Raw genomic sequence first — 18,044 nt, forward strand, 5'->3', positions numbered from 1 at the left:
AGGTCTAGGAGGAGGAGCACAGAGTAATGTAGAAGGCAGAAGACAGGTCTAGGAGGAGGAGCACAGAGTAATGTAGAAGGCAGAGGACAGGTCTAGGAGGAGGAGCACAGAGTAATGTAGAAGGCAGAGGACAGGTCTAAGAGGAGGAGCACAGAGTAATGTAGAAGGCAGAGGACGGGTCTAGGAGGAGGAGCACAGAGTAATGTAGAAGGAAGAGGACAGGTCTAGGAGGAGTAGCACAGAGTAATGTAGAAGGCAGAGGACAGGTCTAAGAGGAGGAGCACAGAGTAATGTAGAAGGCAGAGGACAGGTCTAGGAGGAGGAGCACAGAGTAATGTAGAAGGAAGAGGACAGGTCTAGGAGGAGTAGCACAGAGTAATATAGAAGGCAGAGGACAGGTCTAGGAGGAGGAGGATAGAGTAATGTAGAAGGCAGAGGACAGGTCTAGGAGGAGGAGCATAGAGTAATGTAGAAGGCAGAGGACAGGTCTAGGAGGAGGAGCACAGAGTAATGTAGAAGGCAGAGGACAGGTCTAGAAGGAGGAGCACAGAGTAATATAGAAGGCAGAGGACAGGACTAGAAGGAGGAGCACAGAGTAATGTAGAAGGCAGAGGACAGGTCTAAGAGGAGGAGCACAGAGTAATGTAGAAGGCAGAGGACAGGTCTAGGAGGAGGAGCACAGAGTAATGTAGAAGGAAGAGGACAGGTCTAGGAGGAGTAGCACAGAGTAATATAGAAGGCAGAGGACAGGTCTAGGAGGAGGAGGATAGAGTAATGTAGAAGGCAGAGGACAGGTCTAGGAGGAGGAGCATAGAGTAATGTAGAAGGCAGAGGACCGGTCTAGGAGGAGGAGGACAGAGTAATGTAGAAGGTAGAGGACAGGTCTAGAAGGAGGAGGACAGAGTAATGTAGAAGGCAGAGGACAGGTCTAGGAGGAGGAGCACAGAGTAATGTAGAAGGCAGAGGACAGGTCTAGAAGGAGGAGGACAGAGTAATGTAGAAGGCAGAGGACAGGTCTAGGAGGAGGAGCACAGAGTAATGTAGAAGGCAGAGGACAGGTCTAGAAGGAGGAGCACAGAGTAATGTAGAAGGCAGAGGACAGGTCTAGAAGGAGGAGCACAGAGTAATGTAGAAGGCAGAGGACAGGTCTAGGAGGAGGAGCACAGAGTAATGTAGAAGGCAGAGGACAGGTCTAGAAGGAGGAGCACAGAGTAATGTAGAAGGCAGAGGACAGGTCTAGAAGGAGGAGGACAGAGTAATGTAGAAGGCAGAGGACAGGTCTAGAAGGAGGAGCACAGAGTAATGTAGAAGGCAGAGGACAGGTCTAGGAGGAGGAGCACAGAGTAATGTAGAAGGCAGAGGACAGGTCTAGAAGGAGGAGCACAGAGTAATATAGAAGGCAGAGGACAGGACTAGAAGGAGGAGCACAGAGTAATGTAGAAGGCAGAGGACAGGTCTAGGAGGAGGAGCACAGAGTAATGTAGAAGGCAGAGGACAGGTCTAGGAGGAGGAGAACAGAGTAATGTAGAAGGCAGAAGACAGGTCTAGAAGGAGGAGCACAGAGTAATGTAGAAGGCAGAGGACAGGTCTAGAAGGAGGAGCACAGAGTAATGTAGAAGGCAGAGGACAGGACTAGAAGGAGGAGCACAGAGTAATGTAGAAGGCAGAAGACAGGTCTAGAAGGAGGAGCACAGAGTAATGTAGAAGGCAGAGGACAGGACTAGAAGGAGGAGCACAGAGTAATGTAGAAGGCAGAAGACAGGTCTAGAAGGAGGAGCACAGAGTAATGTAGAAGGCAGAGGACAGGTCTAGAAGGAGGAGCACAGAGTAATGTAGAAGGCAGAGGACAGGTCTAGGAGGAGGATTATTGACAATGGTCTGTTTGCTTTGGTGGTAAGTAGTCAGTAATTTTGGTCAGAGAGGGCAGAGGACAGGTCTAGGAGGGGGAAGTGTTCAACCTGTTTGTTTTGAGTATCAAGCACCCGAGCATGGTAGTGCTTGCTTATCACTAATAAAGAGTACTGTTAGGTGCATGTCGGGTGTAAACAGATGTTACAAGGGACCAGATTTGGAAGAAAATGTTGTAAAGGTAAAACAGGAATAGTTAGATAAGTGAGGTGAGGCGATAGTCCAGTCTAAAGAAATGTGTTTTTAGGGCACTCGTAAAACGGTGGGTATGGAGAATAACTGAATTGTCCTGGGTAGTGGGTTCCAGAGAATTGGCGGAGCTCGCGAAAAGTCTTGGAGACAGGAGTGGGATGTTTGGATCATTGAGCATTTCAGTCTGAGGTCATTGGCGGAATGCAAGGCGTGGGTGGGGTGGTAGAAAGACAATGGAGGACAGGTAAGGCGATTCAGAACTGTGAAGAGGATGGGTAGGGTGGTAGACAGAGATGAGGAGATGTAGGGTGGTGCAGAACTGTGGAGAGGATGGGTAGGGTGGTAGACAGAGATGAGGAGGAGATATAGGGTGGTGCAGAACTGTGGAGAGGACAGTTAGGGTGAGTAATACACAGAGATGAGGGAGATGCAGAACTGTGGAGAGGATTGGTTGAGTGATAGACAGAGATGAGGGAGGAGATGTAGGGCGGTGCAGAACTGTGGAAAGGCCAAGTAGGTTTTAGACAGATAAGGAGATGTAGGGGGATGCAGAACTGTGGAGAGGATGAGTAGCGTGGTAGACAGAGATGATTAAATGTAGGGATGTGCAGAACTGTGTAGAGGACAGGTAGATAGTAGACAGATGAGGAGATGTATGGAGGAGCAGAACTGTGGAGAGGATGGTTAGGGTGAGTAATAGACAGAGATGAGGGAGCTGTATGGCGATGCAGAACTGTGGAGAGGATGGGTAGTTAATAGAGATAAGGAGATGTAGGGTGGTGCAGAACTGTGTAGAGGACAGGTAGGGTGGTAGACAGAAATGAGGAAGAGATGTAGGGAGGTGCAGCACTGTGTAGAGGATGGATAGGGTGGTGGAGAGAGATGAGGGAGGAGATGTAGGGTGGTGCAGAACTGTGAAAAGATCCTAGGTGGTAGACAGAGAGGAGATCTAGGGAGTAGCAGAACTGAGGAGAGGACAGGTAGGTGGTAGAAAGAGATGGGGAGGAGATGTAGAGAGGTGTAGACCTATGGAGAGGACGGGTAGGTGATAGAAAGAGATGAGGAGAAGATATGGGGCGGTGCAGAACTGTGGAGAGGACAGTTGGGGGCAGTAATAGACAGAGAGGAGGAGGAGATGTAGGGAGGTGCAGAACTGTGGAGAGGACGGGTAGATGATAGACAGAGAGGAGGAGGAGATGTAGGGAGGTGCAGAACTGTGGAGAGGACGGGTAGATGATAGACAGAGAGGAGGAGGAGATGTAGGAAGGTGCAGAACTGTGCAGAGGGCGGGTAGATGATAGACTGAAATGAGGAGGAGCTGTAGGAAGGTGCAGCACTGTGGAGCGGACGGGTAAATGATAGACAGACAGGAGGAGGAGATGTAGGGTGGTGCAGAACTGTGGAGAGGACGGGTAGATGATAGACTAAGATGAGGAGGAACTGTAGGAAGGTGCAGCACTGTGGAGAGGACGGGTAAATGATAGACAGAGATGGGGAGGAGATGTAGGGGGGTGCAGAACTGTGGAGAGGACGGTTGGTGTGAGTAATGGACAGAGATGAGGAGGAGATGTAGGGCAGTGCAGCACTGTGGAGAGCCTTGTGGGTGAGAGTGATAAGTTTATATTTTACTCTGTAGCGGATGGGTAACCAGTGCAATGACTGGCACAGGATAGAAGCATCAGTGAAGCGGTTGGAGAGGAAAATGATCCTGGCTGCGGCATTCAGGATGGATTGGAGAGGGGAGAGTTTAGTAATAGTGAGACCAATGCTGGTTACACAGCAGGAGCGGGGCTGAAATTAGACACATACTAAAAATAGGAAGAGGTGAGCCTATAGATCTAGACGATTGGGGGATGTTGGGTTCACTAGTGCCAGACAGAAGCAGACATACCTGTAATATAATGTACAGTGCCTACAAGTAGTATTCAACCCCCTGCAGATTTAGCAGGTTTACACATTCGGAATAACTTGGCATTGTGACATTTGGACTGTAGATCAGCCTGGAAGTGTGAAATGCAGCAAAAAAGAATGTTATTTCTTTTTTTATTTTTTTTAAATTGTGAAAAGTTTATTCAGAGGTCATTTATTATTCAACCCCTGAATCCACCAGAATTCTGTTTGGTTCCCCTAAAGTATTAAGAAGTATTTCAGGCACAAAGAACAATGAGCTTCACATGTTTGGATTAATTATCTCTTTTTCCAGCCTTTTCTGACTAATTAAGACCCTCCCCAAACTTGTGAACAGCACTCATACTTGGTCAACATGGGAAAGACAAAGGAGCATTCCAAGGCCATCAGAGACAAGATCGTGGAGGGTCACAAGGCTGGCAAGGGGTACAAAACCCTTTCCAAGGAGTTGGGCCTACCTGTCTCCACTGTTGGGAGCATCATCCGGAAGTGGAAGGCTTATGGAACTACTGTTAGCCTTCCACGGCCTGGACAGCCTTTGAAAGTTTCCACCCGTGCCGAGGCCAGGCTTGTCCGAAGAGTCAAGGCTAACCCAAGGACAACAAGGAAGGAGCTCCGGGAAGATCTCATGGCAGTGGGAAATTGGTTTCAGTCAATACCATAAGTAACGTACTCCACCGCAATGGTCTCCATTCCAGACGAGCCCGTAAGGTACCTTTAATTTCAAAGCGTCATGTCAAGGCTCGTCTACAGTTTGCTCATGATCACTTGGAGGACTCTGAGACAGACTGGTTCAAGGTTCTCTTGTCTGATGAGACCAAGATCGAGATCTTTGGTGCCAACCACACACGTGACGTTTGGAGACTGGATGGCACTGCCTACGACCCCAAGAATACCATCCCTACAGTCAAGCATGGTGGTGGCAGCATCATGCTGTGGGGCTGTTACTCAGCTAAGGGGCCTGGCCATTTGGTCCGCATCCATGGGAAGATGGATAGCACGGCCTACCTGGAGATTTTGGCCAAGAACCTCCGCTCCTCCATCAAGGATCTTAAGTTGGGTCGTCATTTCATCTTCCAACAAGACAACGACCCAAAGCACACAGCCAAGAAAACCAAGGCCTGGTTCAAGAGGGAAAAAATCAAGGTGTTGCAGTGGCCTAGTCAGTCTCCTGACCTTAACCCAATTGAAAACTTGTGGAAGGAGCTCAAGATTAAAGTCCACATGAGACACCCAAAGAACCTAGATAACTTGGAGAAGATCTGCATGGAGGAGTGGGCCAAGATAACTCCAGAGACCTGTGCCGGCCTGATCAGGTCTTATAAAAGACGATTATTAGCTGTAATTGCAAACAAGGGTTATTCCACAAAATATTACACCTAGGGGTTGAATAATAATTGACCCACACTTTTATGTTGAAAATTTATTAAAATGTAACTGAGCAACAAAACTTGTTGGTTTGTAAGATTTATGCATCTGTTAATAAATACTGCTCTTGTTTGAAGTTTGCATCTTATCAAACCTGCTAAATCTGCAGGGGGTGAAGACTACTTGTAGGCACTGTATAATCTGCAGGGGGTTGAAGACTACTTGTAGGCACTGTATATATGTGCACCGCAGCCTGTATAGACAGAGGTGTATCTGTTAGTAATATCCCCTATCCTTCTCTTCCTAGGTTGCATCTAGCAGCACAGGACATTTTCAAGGCAAAAATGGGTAAGTAAAAGTCTTTCACTATATTAATAACACCCCATGAAGTTCTGTGGTAATAGTGATGGCAAACTGAAACAAAACCAACCCTTCAAAATTATCAGGACGACCCCACCGCCCGGTCCAATTGCCTGAAAACTGTCCTGGTCCTGTAACTGGTGCTTCCATCCGATGCCAGTGCTGTATAATTATATGTTCTGGATTTTAAAGATTATGATTACAGACTCTTAAACCTTACAATGGTAGCACCAAGAAGAAAAGGTTAGAAAGGTTCTGCCACTAAATGTACAGTAGCCATGGGAGACAAGTCCGGAGATGCTGCAGCCATGGGAGACAAGTCCGGAGATGCTGCAGCCAGGGGAGACAAGTCCGGAGATGCTGCAGCCAGGGGAGACAAGTCCGGAGATGCTGCAGCCAGGGGAGACAAGTCCAGAGATGCTGCAGCCATGGGAGACAAGTCCAGAGATGCTGCAGCTAGGGGAGACAAGTCCGGAGATGCTGCAGCCATGGAAGACAAGTCCAGAGATGCTGCAGCCATGGGAGACAAGTCCGGAGATGCTGCAGCCAGGGGAGACAAGTCTGAAGACGCTACAGCCACAGGAGACAAGTCCAGAGATGCTGCAGCCATGGAAGACAAGTCTGAAGACGCTACAGCCACAGGAGACAAGTCCAGAGACACTGCAGCCATGGGAGACAAGTCCAGAAATGCTGCAGCCATGGAAGACAAGTCTGAAGACGCTACAGCCATGGGAGACAAGTCCGGAGATGCTGCAGCCATGGGAGACAAGTCCGGAGATGCTGCAGCCATGGGAGACAAGTCCGGAGATGCTGCAGCCATGGAAGACAAGTCTGAAGACGCTACAGCCATGGGAGACAAGTCCGGAGATGCTGCAGCCATGGGAGACAAGTCCGGAGATGCTGCAGCCATGGGAGACAAGTCCGGAGATAATGCAGCCATGGGAGACAAGTCTGAAGACGCTACAGCCACAGGAGACAAGTCCAGAGATGCTGCAGCCATGGGAGACAAGTACAGAGATGCTACAGCCACAGGAGACAAGTCCAGAAATGCTGCAGCCATGGGAGACAAGTCTGAAGACACTACAGCCACAGGAGACAAGTACAGAAATGATGTAGCCATGGGAGAAAAGTCCGGAGATGCTGCAGCAACGGGAGACAAGTCCGAAGACTCTACAGCCATAGGAGCTACTACACCTATGGGAGCACGTTTACGCTACGCAGACTGCTCACAGTAGGTCACGGAACAGTCATCTTAGGGATGTCATGTGGAAAAATGACCATAATCCGAGGAGTAGAACTGGTGTGACATTCCCTCATGAAGGCCTCCTCATGGCATTACCCATGTGGTCGCAATATAAATATTGAATCCTGGAAAATGGAGGCTGGGATAGAGGTCTAACCTCTTCAGCGATGAGTCATGCTTTTGTTTTGGATGGAATGATACTCGGAAATTGGTATGGGGACCATGTGGGAATGCCTTGAAGAGGCCTTCACGAGGGAATGTCACACCTGTCCTACTAAAGGTATTATAGTGTGGGGTGGTATATTGTATAGTAGCCAGACCCTTCTAGTCTCCAGTCCAGGTACGCTAACCGCTCGGTGTTACATTGGCTTGGTCGTGTAACCAGTTTTGTGGCTGTTTTTCAATACCACACCCCCAGCCCCATGTTGATTGTAGCAATATAAGTAGCCTAAACGTGCTTCCATGGCTGCAGCATTTCTGGACTTGTCTCCCCTAGTTGCTACATCTCAAGACTTGTGTCTCATGGCTGCAGTGCATCTGGACTTGTCTCCCCTGGCTGCTGCATCTTTGGACTTTCATCCCATGGCTGCAGTGTCTCCATACTTGTCTCCCATGGCCGCAGCATCTCTGGACTTGTCTCCGATAACTGCAGGGTCTCCATACTTGTCTCCCATGGCTGCAGCATCTCTGGACTTGTCTCCGATAACTGCAGGGTCTCCATACTTGTCTCCCATGGCTGCAGCATCTCTGGACTTGTCTCCGATAACTGCAGGGTCTCCATACTTGTCTCCCATGGCTGCAGCATCTCTGGACTTGTCTCCGATAACTGCAGGGTCTCCATACTTGTCTCCCATGGCTGCAGCATCTCTGGACTTGTCTCCGATAACTGCAGGGTCTCCATACTTGTCTCCCATGGCCGCAGCATCTCTGGACTTGTCTCCGATAACTGCAGTGTCTCCGGACTTGTCTCTTGTGGCTTCAGCAAAGGGCTGAAAACAGTGAACACAGGCCACATCATGCACTCATGCACCGGCCGTCTGCCGCCATTCACTTCCCAATGTCACCACTATCTGCATCCACAGGATGAGGACAGCGGTGAACACATTGTTGGAGGAGGGGCCGTGGCTCCCTCTTCCCCCAATCAGCATGAGGCACTACAGACGCGATGACGTCACATCCTCTCGTGTACTGTGATTAGCGTCAGTGCACCGGAGGCAGAGCAGAGCGCCGGGGGAAGAGGAGCGAGGTGAGTATGTGGTGTTTTTTCCATATGTATGGAATGTTTGTATGTACGCATGTAGGGAGCTCAAAAATGTATTTAGGAGACCATATGGGGGTGCATACTGTATATCTACGGATTTGTGGAGGTTCATACTGTGTATAGGGAGGCCATATGGGGCCAAGATATGTATGTAGGAGGCTATGTGGGGGCTCATAATGTATATACCGTGTTTTTCCAAAAATAAGACACTGTCTTATATATTTTTTGCCCCCCAAAAAAGCACTATGGCTTATTTTTGGAGGAGGTCTTATTCTTGGAGAAACACGGTTGGGGGTAAGTTTACCCCCCAAAAAAGCAGACCCCCCCCCCACTTCCCAGGAGACTCATACTCACCAGACCAGGACGTCTGCGTGGCTCCCAGGTCCTCCTGTGATCTCCGGTCGGTGCTGCACGCCGTCCTACCCTGCTTCTAGCTGACACGCTGACACACACAGCAGATCACACACAGCAGATCACACACAGCAGATCACACACAGCAGATCACAGATATACACAGCAGATCACACACAGAAGATCCCAGACACACACAGCCGATCACAGATACACACATCCGATCGCAGGCACACACAGACGATCACAGATACACACAGCCGATCACAGGTAGACACAGCCGATCACAGATACACACAGCCGATCACAGATACACACAGCCGATCACAGATTCACACAGCCGATCACAGATACACACAGCCGATCACAGATTCACACAGCCGATCACAGGTACACACAGCCGATCACAGGTACACACAGCCGATCACAGATACACACAGCCGATCACAGATTCACACAGCCGATCACAGATACACACAGCCGATCACAGATACACACAGCCGATCACAGATACACACAGCCGATCACAGGTACACACAGCCAATCACAGGTACACACAGCCGATCACAGGTACACACAGCCGATCACAGATACACACAGCCGATCACAGGTACACACAGCCGATCACAGATACACACAGCCGATCACAGATACACACACAGCCGATCACAGGTACACACAGCCGATCACAGATACACACAGCCGATCACAGGTACACACAGCCGATCACAGATACACACAGCCGATCACAGATACACACACAGCCGATCACAGGTACACACAGCCGATCACAGATACACACAGCCGATCACAGATACACACAGCCGATCACAGGTACACACAGCCAATCACAGGTACACACAGCCGATCACAGGTACACACAGCCGATCACAGATACACACAGCCGATCACAGGTACACACAGCCGATCACAGATACACACAGCCGATCACAGATACACACACAGCCGATCACAGGTACACACAGCCGATCACAGATACACACAGCCGATCACAGGTACACACAGCCGATCACAGATACACACAGCCGATCACAGGTACACACATCCGATCACAGATACACACAGCCGATCACAGATACACACACAGCCGATCACAGGTACACACAGCCGATCACAGATACACACAGCCGATCACAGATACACACACAGCCGATCACAGGTACACACAGCCGATCACAGATACACACAGCCGATCACAGATTCACACAGCCGATCACAGATACACACAGCCGATCACAGATACACACAGCCGATCACAGATACACACAGCCGATCACAGGTACACACAGCCAATCACAGGTACACACAGCCGATCACAGGTACACACAGCCGATCACAGGCACACACAGCCGATCACAGATACACACAGCCGATCACAGGTACACACAGCCGATCACAGATACACACAGCCGATCACAGATACACACAGCCGATCACAGATTCACACAGCCGATCACACACAGAAGATCCCAGACACACACAGCAGATCTCACACACAGCAGATCTCACACACAGCAGATCTCACACACACACAAACACACACACACACACACAGCAGATCACACACAGCAGATCGCACACAGCAGATCGCACACAGCAGATCACACACACACAGCAGATCACACAGCAGATCACACACACACAGCTGATCGCAGATATACACAGCAGATCACACAGCAGAACGCAGGCACACACAGCCGATCACAGATACACAAATCCGATCGCAGGTACACACAGCCGATCACAGATACACACAGCCGATCGCAGATACACAAATCCGATCGCAGGTACACACAGCCGATCACGGGCACACACACCCGATCACAGATACACAAATCCGATCGCAGGCACACACAGCCGATCACAGATACACACAGCGGATCACAGATACACAAATCCGATCGCAGGCACACACAGCCGATCACAGATACACACAGCCGATCACAGGTACACACAGCCGATCACAGGTACACACAGCCGATCACAGATACACAAATCCGATCGCAGGCACACACAGCCGATCACAGATACACACAGCCGATCACAGATACACAAATCCGATCGCAGGCACACACAGCCGATCACAGATACACACAGCCGATCACAGGTACACACAGCCGATCACAGGTACACACAGCCGATCACAGATACACAAATCCGATCGCAGGCACACACAGCCGATCACAGATACACACAGCCGATCACAGATACACACAGCCGATCACAGGTACACACAGCCGATCACAGGTACACACAGCCGATCACAGGTACACAAATCCGATCGCAGGCACACACAGCCGATCACAGATACACACATCCGATCACAGATACACACATCCGATCGCAGGCACACACACCCGATCGCAGGCACACACAGCCGATCACAGACACACACAGCCGATCACAGATACACACATCCGATCACAGGTACACACAGCCGATCACAGGCACACACACCCGATCGCAGGCACACACAGCCGATCACAGGTACACACAGCCGATCACAGGTACACAAATCCGATCGCAGGCACACACAGCCGATCACAGATACACACATCCGATCACAGATACACACATCCGATCGCAGGCACACACACCCGATCGCAGGCACACACAGCCGATCACAGATACACACACCCGAACGCAGACACACACAGCCGATCACAGATACACACACCCGAACGCAGACACCCACACAGCCGATCACAGATACACACACCCGAACGCAGACACACACAGCAGATCACAGAAAAACACAGCCGATTGCAGACACACACATCCGATCACAGATACACACATCCGATCACAGGCACACACAGCCGATCACAGATACACACAGCCGATCACAGGTACACACAGCCGATCACAGATACACACATCCGATCACAGATACACACATCCGATCACAGGCACACACAGCAGATCACAGATACACACATCCGATCGCAGACACACACAGCCGATCACAGGTACACACAGCCGATCACAGATACACACATCCGATCACAGGCACACACAGCAGATCACAGATACACACATCAGATCACAGGCACACACAGCCGATCACAGATACACACAGCCGATCACAGGTACACACAGCCGAACGCAGACACACACAGCCGATCACAGATACACACAGCCGATCACAGATACACACAGCCGATCACAGATACACACAGCCGATCACAGGTACACACATCCGATCACAGATACACACATCCGATCACAGGTACACACACCCGATCGCAGGCACACACAGCCGAACGCAGGCACACACAGCCGATCACAGATACACACACCCGAACGCAGACACACACAGCAGATCACAGATACACACATCCGATCACAGATACACACATCCGATCACAGGCACACACAGCCGATCACAGATACACATATCACATCACATCACATTCAGCACTTACGGCAGCAGGGAATGAAGCAAGTCACGTGTCCGGCCGCAGGTCCTGTTTGTTGCGCTGCACCGCACTGCCTCTCAGGATTCTGCGGCGAGAAGAGATCGGTGTCGCTGGATGAGGTGAGTGTGTGTGTGATCTGATGTGTGTGTGATCCGATGTTTGTGTGTGTGATTTGATGTTTGTGTGTGATCCGATGTTTGTGTGTGCAATCTGTTTATGTGTGCGATCCGATGTGTGTGTGTGTGAGCTGATGTGTGCGGGTGTGTGATCACTGCAGGTCCTGCCGCTCAGTGTCGGGTGAGTGTAATTGCCGGGTGCCGCTGTGTATAATGAAGTGTCTGCAGTATCTGTATCTTTTTTAGCTGCACGGACACTTCATTATTGATTCGTGACTAGGGCTTATTTTCGGGGGAGGGCTTATATTTAAGCCTTTCTCCGAAAATGCTGAAAATCCCTGCTAGGGCTTATTTTTGGGGGAGGTCTTATTTTTGGAAAAACACGGTAGGAGGTTATGTGAGGCTTCATGACTAGGGATGTGAACCCGAACTGTAAATCAGCTTTGTGTAGCGGTACAAAACAGCAGTGTACAGGCGGTGTAATCTATTAGCTCAGTCTAGCCAAAAACAGAGTGTTTTCCAGCATGCCTTGCTACGCCAGCAGCTCTACAACCTCATACTGCAGTACAAAACAGCTGCATTCAGGCTTTGTTATAATCGATCTCTGTATACAGCCGTGTATTAATCTAAACTAGTTTTGTGCAAAACAACGAGGAGAACCTGTAATAGGGGCCTTTGTGGTGGTGCTGTTGGTGGTGGAGCTGCTTCAGGGCAAGGGCGCGATAGATCTGTGCCTGCTACACTCCAAACCCGAAGCATCTTCCTCCTCTGCAGGCAGGTCTTAGGCTGGTCTTTGTCATGTCTTAGGCCCGAGTACCACTGTACGATGGTGAGAATAGAACATGTTGAGGCAGTTTTAGATTATATGGATATCAGTGCCTCCAGTTCCTTTGCATGGTCTTCCACCCGGTCCACACCTGAAAGCTCAGAGTTGTCTCCTAGGTTCCATGGTCATTCCCTTCCACCTCAACCAATTCCAAATCAGCCAAGCAGTGTGAGCCACAAGTCATGCAACAGCTACTTCTACTTTTAGATTACTTTGCTGGCTGCGGTCCTGTGGCCCATTCACCTGGCCCTAAGGTGGAAGAGACCTGAGTGCACTGACGCCCAACCACTTAACGTGTGGGAGGATGAGTCCGTGGGAAGGCTGGTGGACACAGTCTGTGGATCACCGTACCACAACTCAGAAGATGATGGAACACAGGTGTCAACTGCTGCGGCTTTCATCATTCTGCAGACTGGGAAAGAGGGCAGGGCTTCGGAGTGGGTGGAAGACAATGCATGGGATGACAACGAGGTGCTTGACCTCACCTGAAGCGGAAGCCATGATAGTGACGTGTGCAGTTCCGACAAAGAGGAGGTGGTCAGCCAGCCAAACCAGCAGCATAGCAAAAGTGGGAGGATGGGGCAAAACTACTGTGGACATCCCAGAGCCAGTTGCCACCGCTGGTTGCAACAGTGAACACCTCCCAGCAAAGCCAGCTCTAAAGAGCTTCCTGGCATGGCATTTCTTCCAGGAATGGGCTGATAAGATAGTGGTGGTTTGCAAAATGTGGCTTTAGAGCCTGAAGCTAGGGACAAATCTTCTCAACCTGAGCACCACCTCCATGATGCGTCACCCGTCTTCCAGGCACAAGGTGCAGTGGAGATGTTTCCTGGGAAATCAATAAAGCCCTACGTCTCCTCCTGCTCCCTCTTCTACTGTGATGTCAGCGTCTTCTGCTGCAGTATTGCCCTCTTCTGCTGCAGTATCGGCATCTTCAGCAGCAGTGTCGGCATCTTGCATCCTCCCACAACCACCAGGGGCACCTTCCTCCCTGCAACCACATGATGTGGCAACAACAGCACCACCACCACTAACATCACCTTCTATATCCATACCGTCCCATGGAAGTCTACAGCTCTCCATCCCCCATATCTTCAATAGAAAGAGGAAATACCCCCCCAGCCACCCACGAGACCTGGTCCTGAATGACAACATGTCTGAAATGCTTACCTTTGAAATGCTGCCATTCAGGTTGGTGGAGACGGACAGTTTCCAGCAAATGAAGTTTGCGTCAGTCCTGCAGTACCTTGTTCCCAGTCGCCACTATTTTCCAGGCGAGCTATCCCTGCCCTGCACACACATGTGGCAGAACAAATCTGTTTTTCACTCCGCAACGCCATAAGTGGAGAGGTTCACTTAACTAAGGATATGTAAGCACAGGCAGGGACATTATATCTCCCTAACTGCACACTGGGTAAACATAGTGGCAGCTGGGCCAGTGGGGGAAGACGTTCAAGTGCATGTTCTACCACCACCTCGGATTGCTGGACGTGTGTCTGTCAGTGTTACTTCCTCCTCCAACTCCCCTTCCTCCACTGTGACCTCAACTGGTCAGAGTATGACCAGCTGCACCAACTTCAGCACAGCACAGCCAAGAGTAAACGACAGCCGGACGTTCTTAAGGTCATCTGCCTGGAGGACAAATCTCAAACCGCGCAGGAGCTGTGGAACCGGATTAAACAACAGACAAGTGGCTGGTGACGGTGGACCTACAGCCCGGCCTGGTAGTGTGCGATTACGGCAGAAATCGCATTGCATCTCTGGGCCTAGGCGGCTTTGCACACATCCCTTGCCTGTGCTGAATTTGGTGGTGCAGACTTCCTCAAAAAAATGACCCACATATGTCAGAGCTTCTGCTGAAAGTGCAGGCAGTACGTGCGCTTTTTTGGCGCTCTCACTCTGATACTGCTCGCCTGTATACTCTGCAGAGTCACTTCGGCCTTCCTGCTCACCGCCTCACATGTGACGTGCCAACAAGATGGAACTCCACGTTGCACATGGTGGAGAGACTGTGTGAGCAACCAAAAGTGGAGTTTCAGCTGCAGCATGTACGGCAGAATCGCTTTATGGAGCAACACCACTGTACGACTGGCCTCCATGCATGCAGGACCTTGGTGGCGTGTTGTGCTGCTTTCAATACTCCACCAACATAGATAGCGCTGATGATGCCATAATCAGCAGCATTATACCGATTTTATGCCTCTGGAAAAACTGCTGGAGGCCATGATGGACAAGGTGGTTGCACTGGAGGAAGAAGAGCAAGAGGAAACATTGATTCATTTATCTGGGCTGTCATCCACATAGGGTTCTGAGGTAGGTTTTCTGAGCTGAAAGTGGCCATGTCCCCAACTTTCCAGCCAGGAGACAGTTTCAGAGGAGGAGGAACTATCTGCCCAACAAGGCCGTCGTGAAGTTAGGTCAGGAGCATCACTACAGCAGAGGAGCCAGTTTACACATACAGTGCCTACAAGTAGTATTCAACCCCCTGCAGATTTAGCAGGTTTACACATTCGGAATAACTTGGCATTGTGACATTTGGACTGTAGATCAGCCTGGAAGTGTGAAATGCAGCAAAAAAGAATGTTATTTCTTTTTTTATTTTTTTTTTAAATTGTGAAAAGTTTATTCAGAGGGTCATTTATTATTCAACCCCTCAAACCACCAGAATTCTGTTTGGTTCCCCTAAAGTATTAAGAAGTATTTCAGGCACAAAGAACAATGAGCTTCACATGTTTGGATTAATTATCTCTTTTTCCAGCCTTTTCTGACTAATTAAGACCCTCCCCAAACTTGTGAACAGCACTCATACTTGGTCAACATGGGAAAGACAAAGGAGCATTCCAAGGCCATCAGAGACAAGATCGTGGAGGGTCACAAGGCTGGCAAGGGGTACAAAACCCTTTCCAAGGAGTTGGGCCTACATGTCTCCACTGTTGGGAGCATCATCCGGAAGTGGAAGGCTTATGGAACTACTGTTAGCCTTCCACGGCCTGGACAGCCTTTGAAAGTTTCCACCCGTGCCCAGGCCAGGCTTGTCCGAAGAGTCAAGGCTAACCCAAGGACAACAAGGAAGACGCTCCGGGAAGATCTCATGGCAGTGGGGACATTGGTTTCAGTCAATACCATAAGTAACGTATTCCATCGCAATGGTCTCCATTCCAGACGAGCCCGTAAGGTACCTTTACTTTCAAAGCGTCATGTCAAGGCTTGTCTACAGTTTGCTCATGATCACTTGGAGGACTCTGAGACAGACTGGTTCAAGGTTCTCTGGTCTGATGAGACCAAGATCGAGATCTTTGGTGCCAACCACACACGTGACGTTTGGAGACTGGATGGCACTGCATACGACCCCAAGAATACCATCCCTACAGTCAAGCATGGTGGTGGCAGCATCATGCTGTGGGGCTGTTTCTCAGCCAAGGGGCCTGGCCATCTGGTCCGCATCCATGGGAAGATGGATAGCACGGCCTACCTGGAGATTTTGGCCAAGAACCTCCGCTCCTCCATCAAGGATCTTAAGATGGGTCGTCATTTCATCTTCCAACAAGACAACGACCCAAAGCACACAGCCAAGAAAACCAAGGCCTGGTTCAAGAGGGAAAAAATCAAGGTGTTGCAGTGGCCTAGTCAGTCTCCTGACCTTAACCTAATTGAAAACTTGTGGAAGGAGCTCAAGATTAAAGTCCACATGAGACACCCAAAGAACCTAGATAACTTGGAGAAGATCTGCATGGAGGAGTGGGCCAAGATAACTCCAGAGACCTGTGCCGGCCTGATCAGGTCTTATAAAAGACGATTATTAGCTGTAATTGCAAACAAGGGGTATTCCACAAAATATTACACCTAGGGGTTGAATAATAATTGACCCACACTTTTATGTTGAAAATTTATTAAAATTTAACTGAGCAACATAACTTGTTGGTTTGTAAGATTTATGCATCTGTTACTAAATCCTGCTCTTGTTTGAAGTTTGCATCTTATCAAACCTGCTAAATCTGCAGGGGGTTGAAGACTACTTGTAGGCACTGTACAATCTGCAGGGGGTTGAAGACTACTTGTAGGCACTGTACAATCTGCAGGGGGTTGAAGACTACTTGTAGGCACTGTACAATCTGCAGGGGGTTGAAGACTACTTGTAGGCACTGTACAATCTGCAGGGGGTTGAAGACTACTTGTAGGCACTGTACAATCTGCAGGGGGTTGAAGACTACTTGTAGGCACTGTATGAGCGAATACATGCTGTTGTGCGCAACAACCCTTGAGTTGCAAAGATTCTTTCCAGTGGTGATTACAGGGTTGTGACCCTACTGGATACACGCTACGAAGACCACGTAGCAGCGCTACTTTTACCACTGGAGCGGGATAAAACCATGTGTGACTATAAGGCTAAGTTGTGTCATGCTGTATTTATGGCATTCCCACCAGACCTCGAGCGGTCGGTGGAACAACAAGGTGGCGAAGGAGGAGGAGAAAGTAAACAATGCAGCGGTTGCACAGTCCACAGCTCTGGAAGGGTCATCATGGCCGCAATGTGCCAACAAGTCATTTGCAGCCCTCCACCCCATCCAGCTACATAATCTGCTACGGTGTTTATTTCCAGTCAGCATTTATGCAATATGGTGGAAGATTGCATGTCCACATGTATCTCCGTGCTTACTGATGGGTTTTCACCATTTATTTTCTGGGTGGCAAAACGTCGTGGGTTACACCAGACCTGTTCATACCTTTGGCTGAATAGCTAACTAGAACAGACATTGGTATACTCTATCTACCATGCCCAGTATATTGGAGACTCCAGAAATAGTTGTTTTCACGCCAACCAGAAAACATATTTTTCTACTCCTGTAGGCCTTAAGGAGGACCTTTCCAAAACTTTCACATTTTGGACTATACATTCTTGCTCATAGCTGCAGGAATATAGATCATAATGTTTACTGGTGCCTTATGGGTTACATTTCTTTATTAGTCAGCTAGGCGGTATAGTTTGGTTAACTTTGTGGGTGTGTATTTTTAACCCACTATCGTGATGCAAAATTAACCACCCAGTTGAATGATAAAAAAAAATAATGTA

General features: G+C 49.4%; 1 protein-coding gene across 1 annotated transcript in view; it reads left to right on the top strand.

The window, feature by feature from the left end:
* Positions 1–5,658: 5,658 nt before the first annotated feature.
* Positions 5,659–18,044, top strand: part of LOC142312537 (sterile alpha motif domain-containing protein 9-like) — a 37,016-nt gene continuing 24,630 nt past the window's right edge. The window contains 1 exon segment of the mRNA XM_075351513.1: positions 5,659–5,724. Coding sequence (XP_075207628.1) covers positions 5,721–5,724 — 4 coding nt within the window. The 5' untranslated portion in view covers positions 5,659–5,720.

Source organism: Anomaloglossus baeobatrachus, chromosome 5 (assembly GCF_048569485.1).
Source record: "Anomaloglossus baeobatrachus isolate aAnoBae1 chromosome 5, aAnoBae1.hap1, whole genome shotgun sequence".
Classification (NCBI taxonomy): Eukaryota; Metazoa; Chordata; class Amphibia; order Anura; family Aromobatidae; genus Anomaloglossus; species Anomaloglossus baeobatrachus.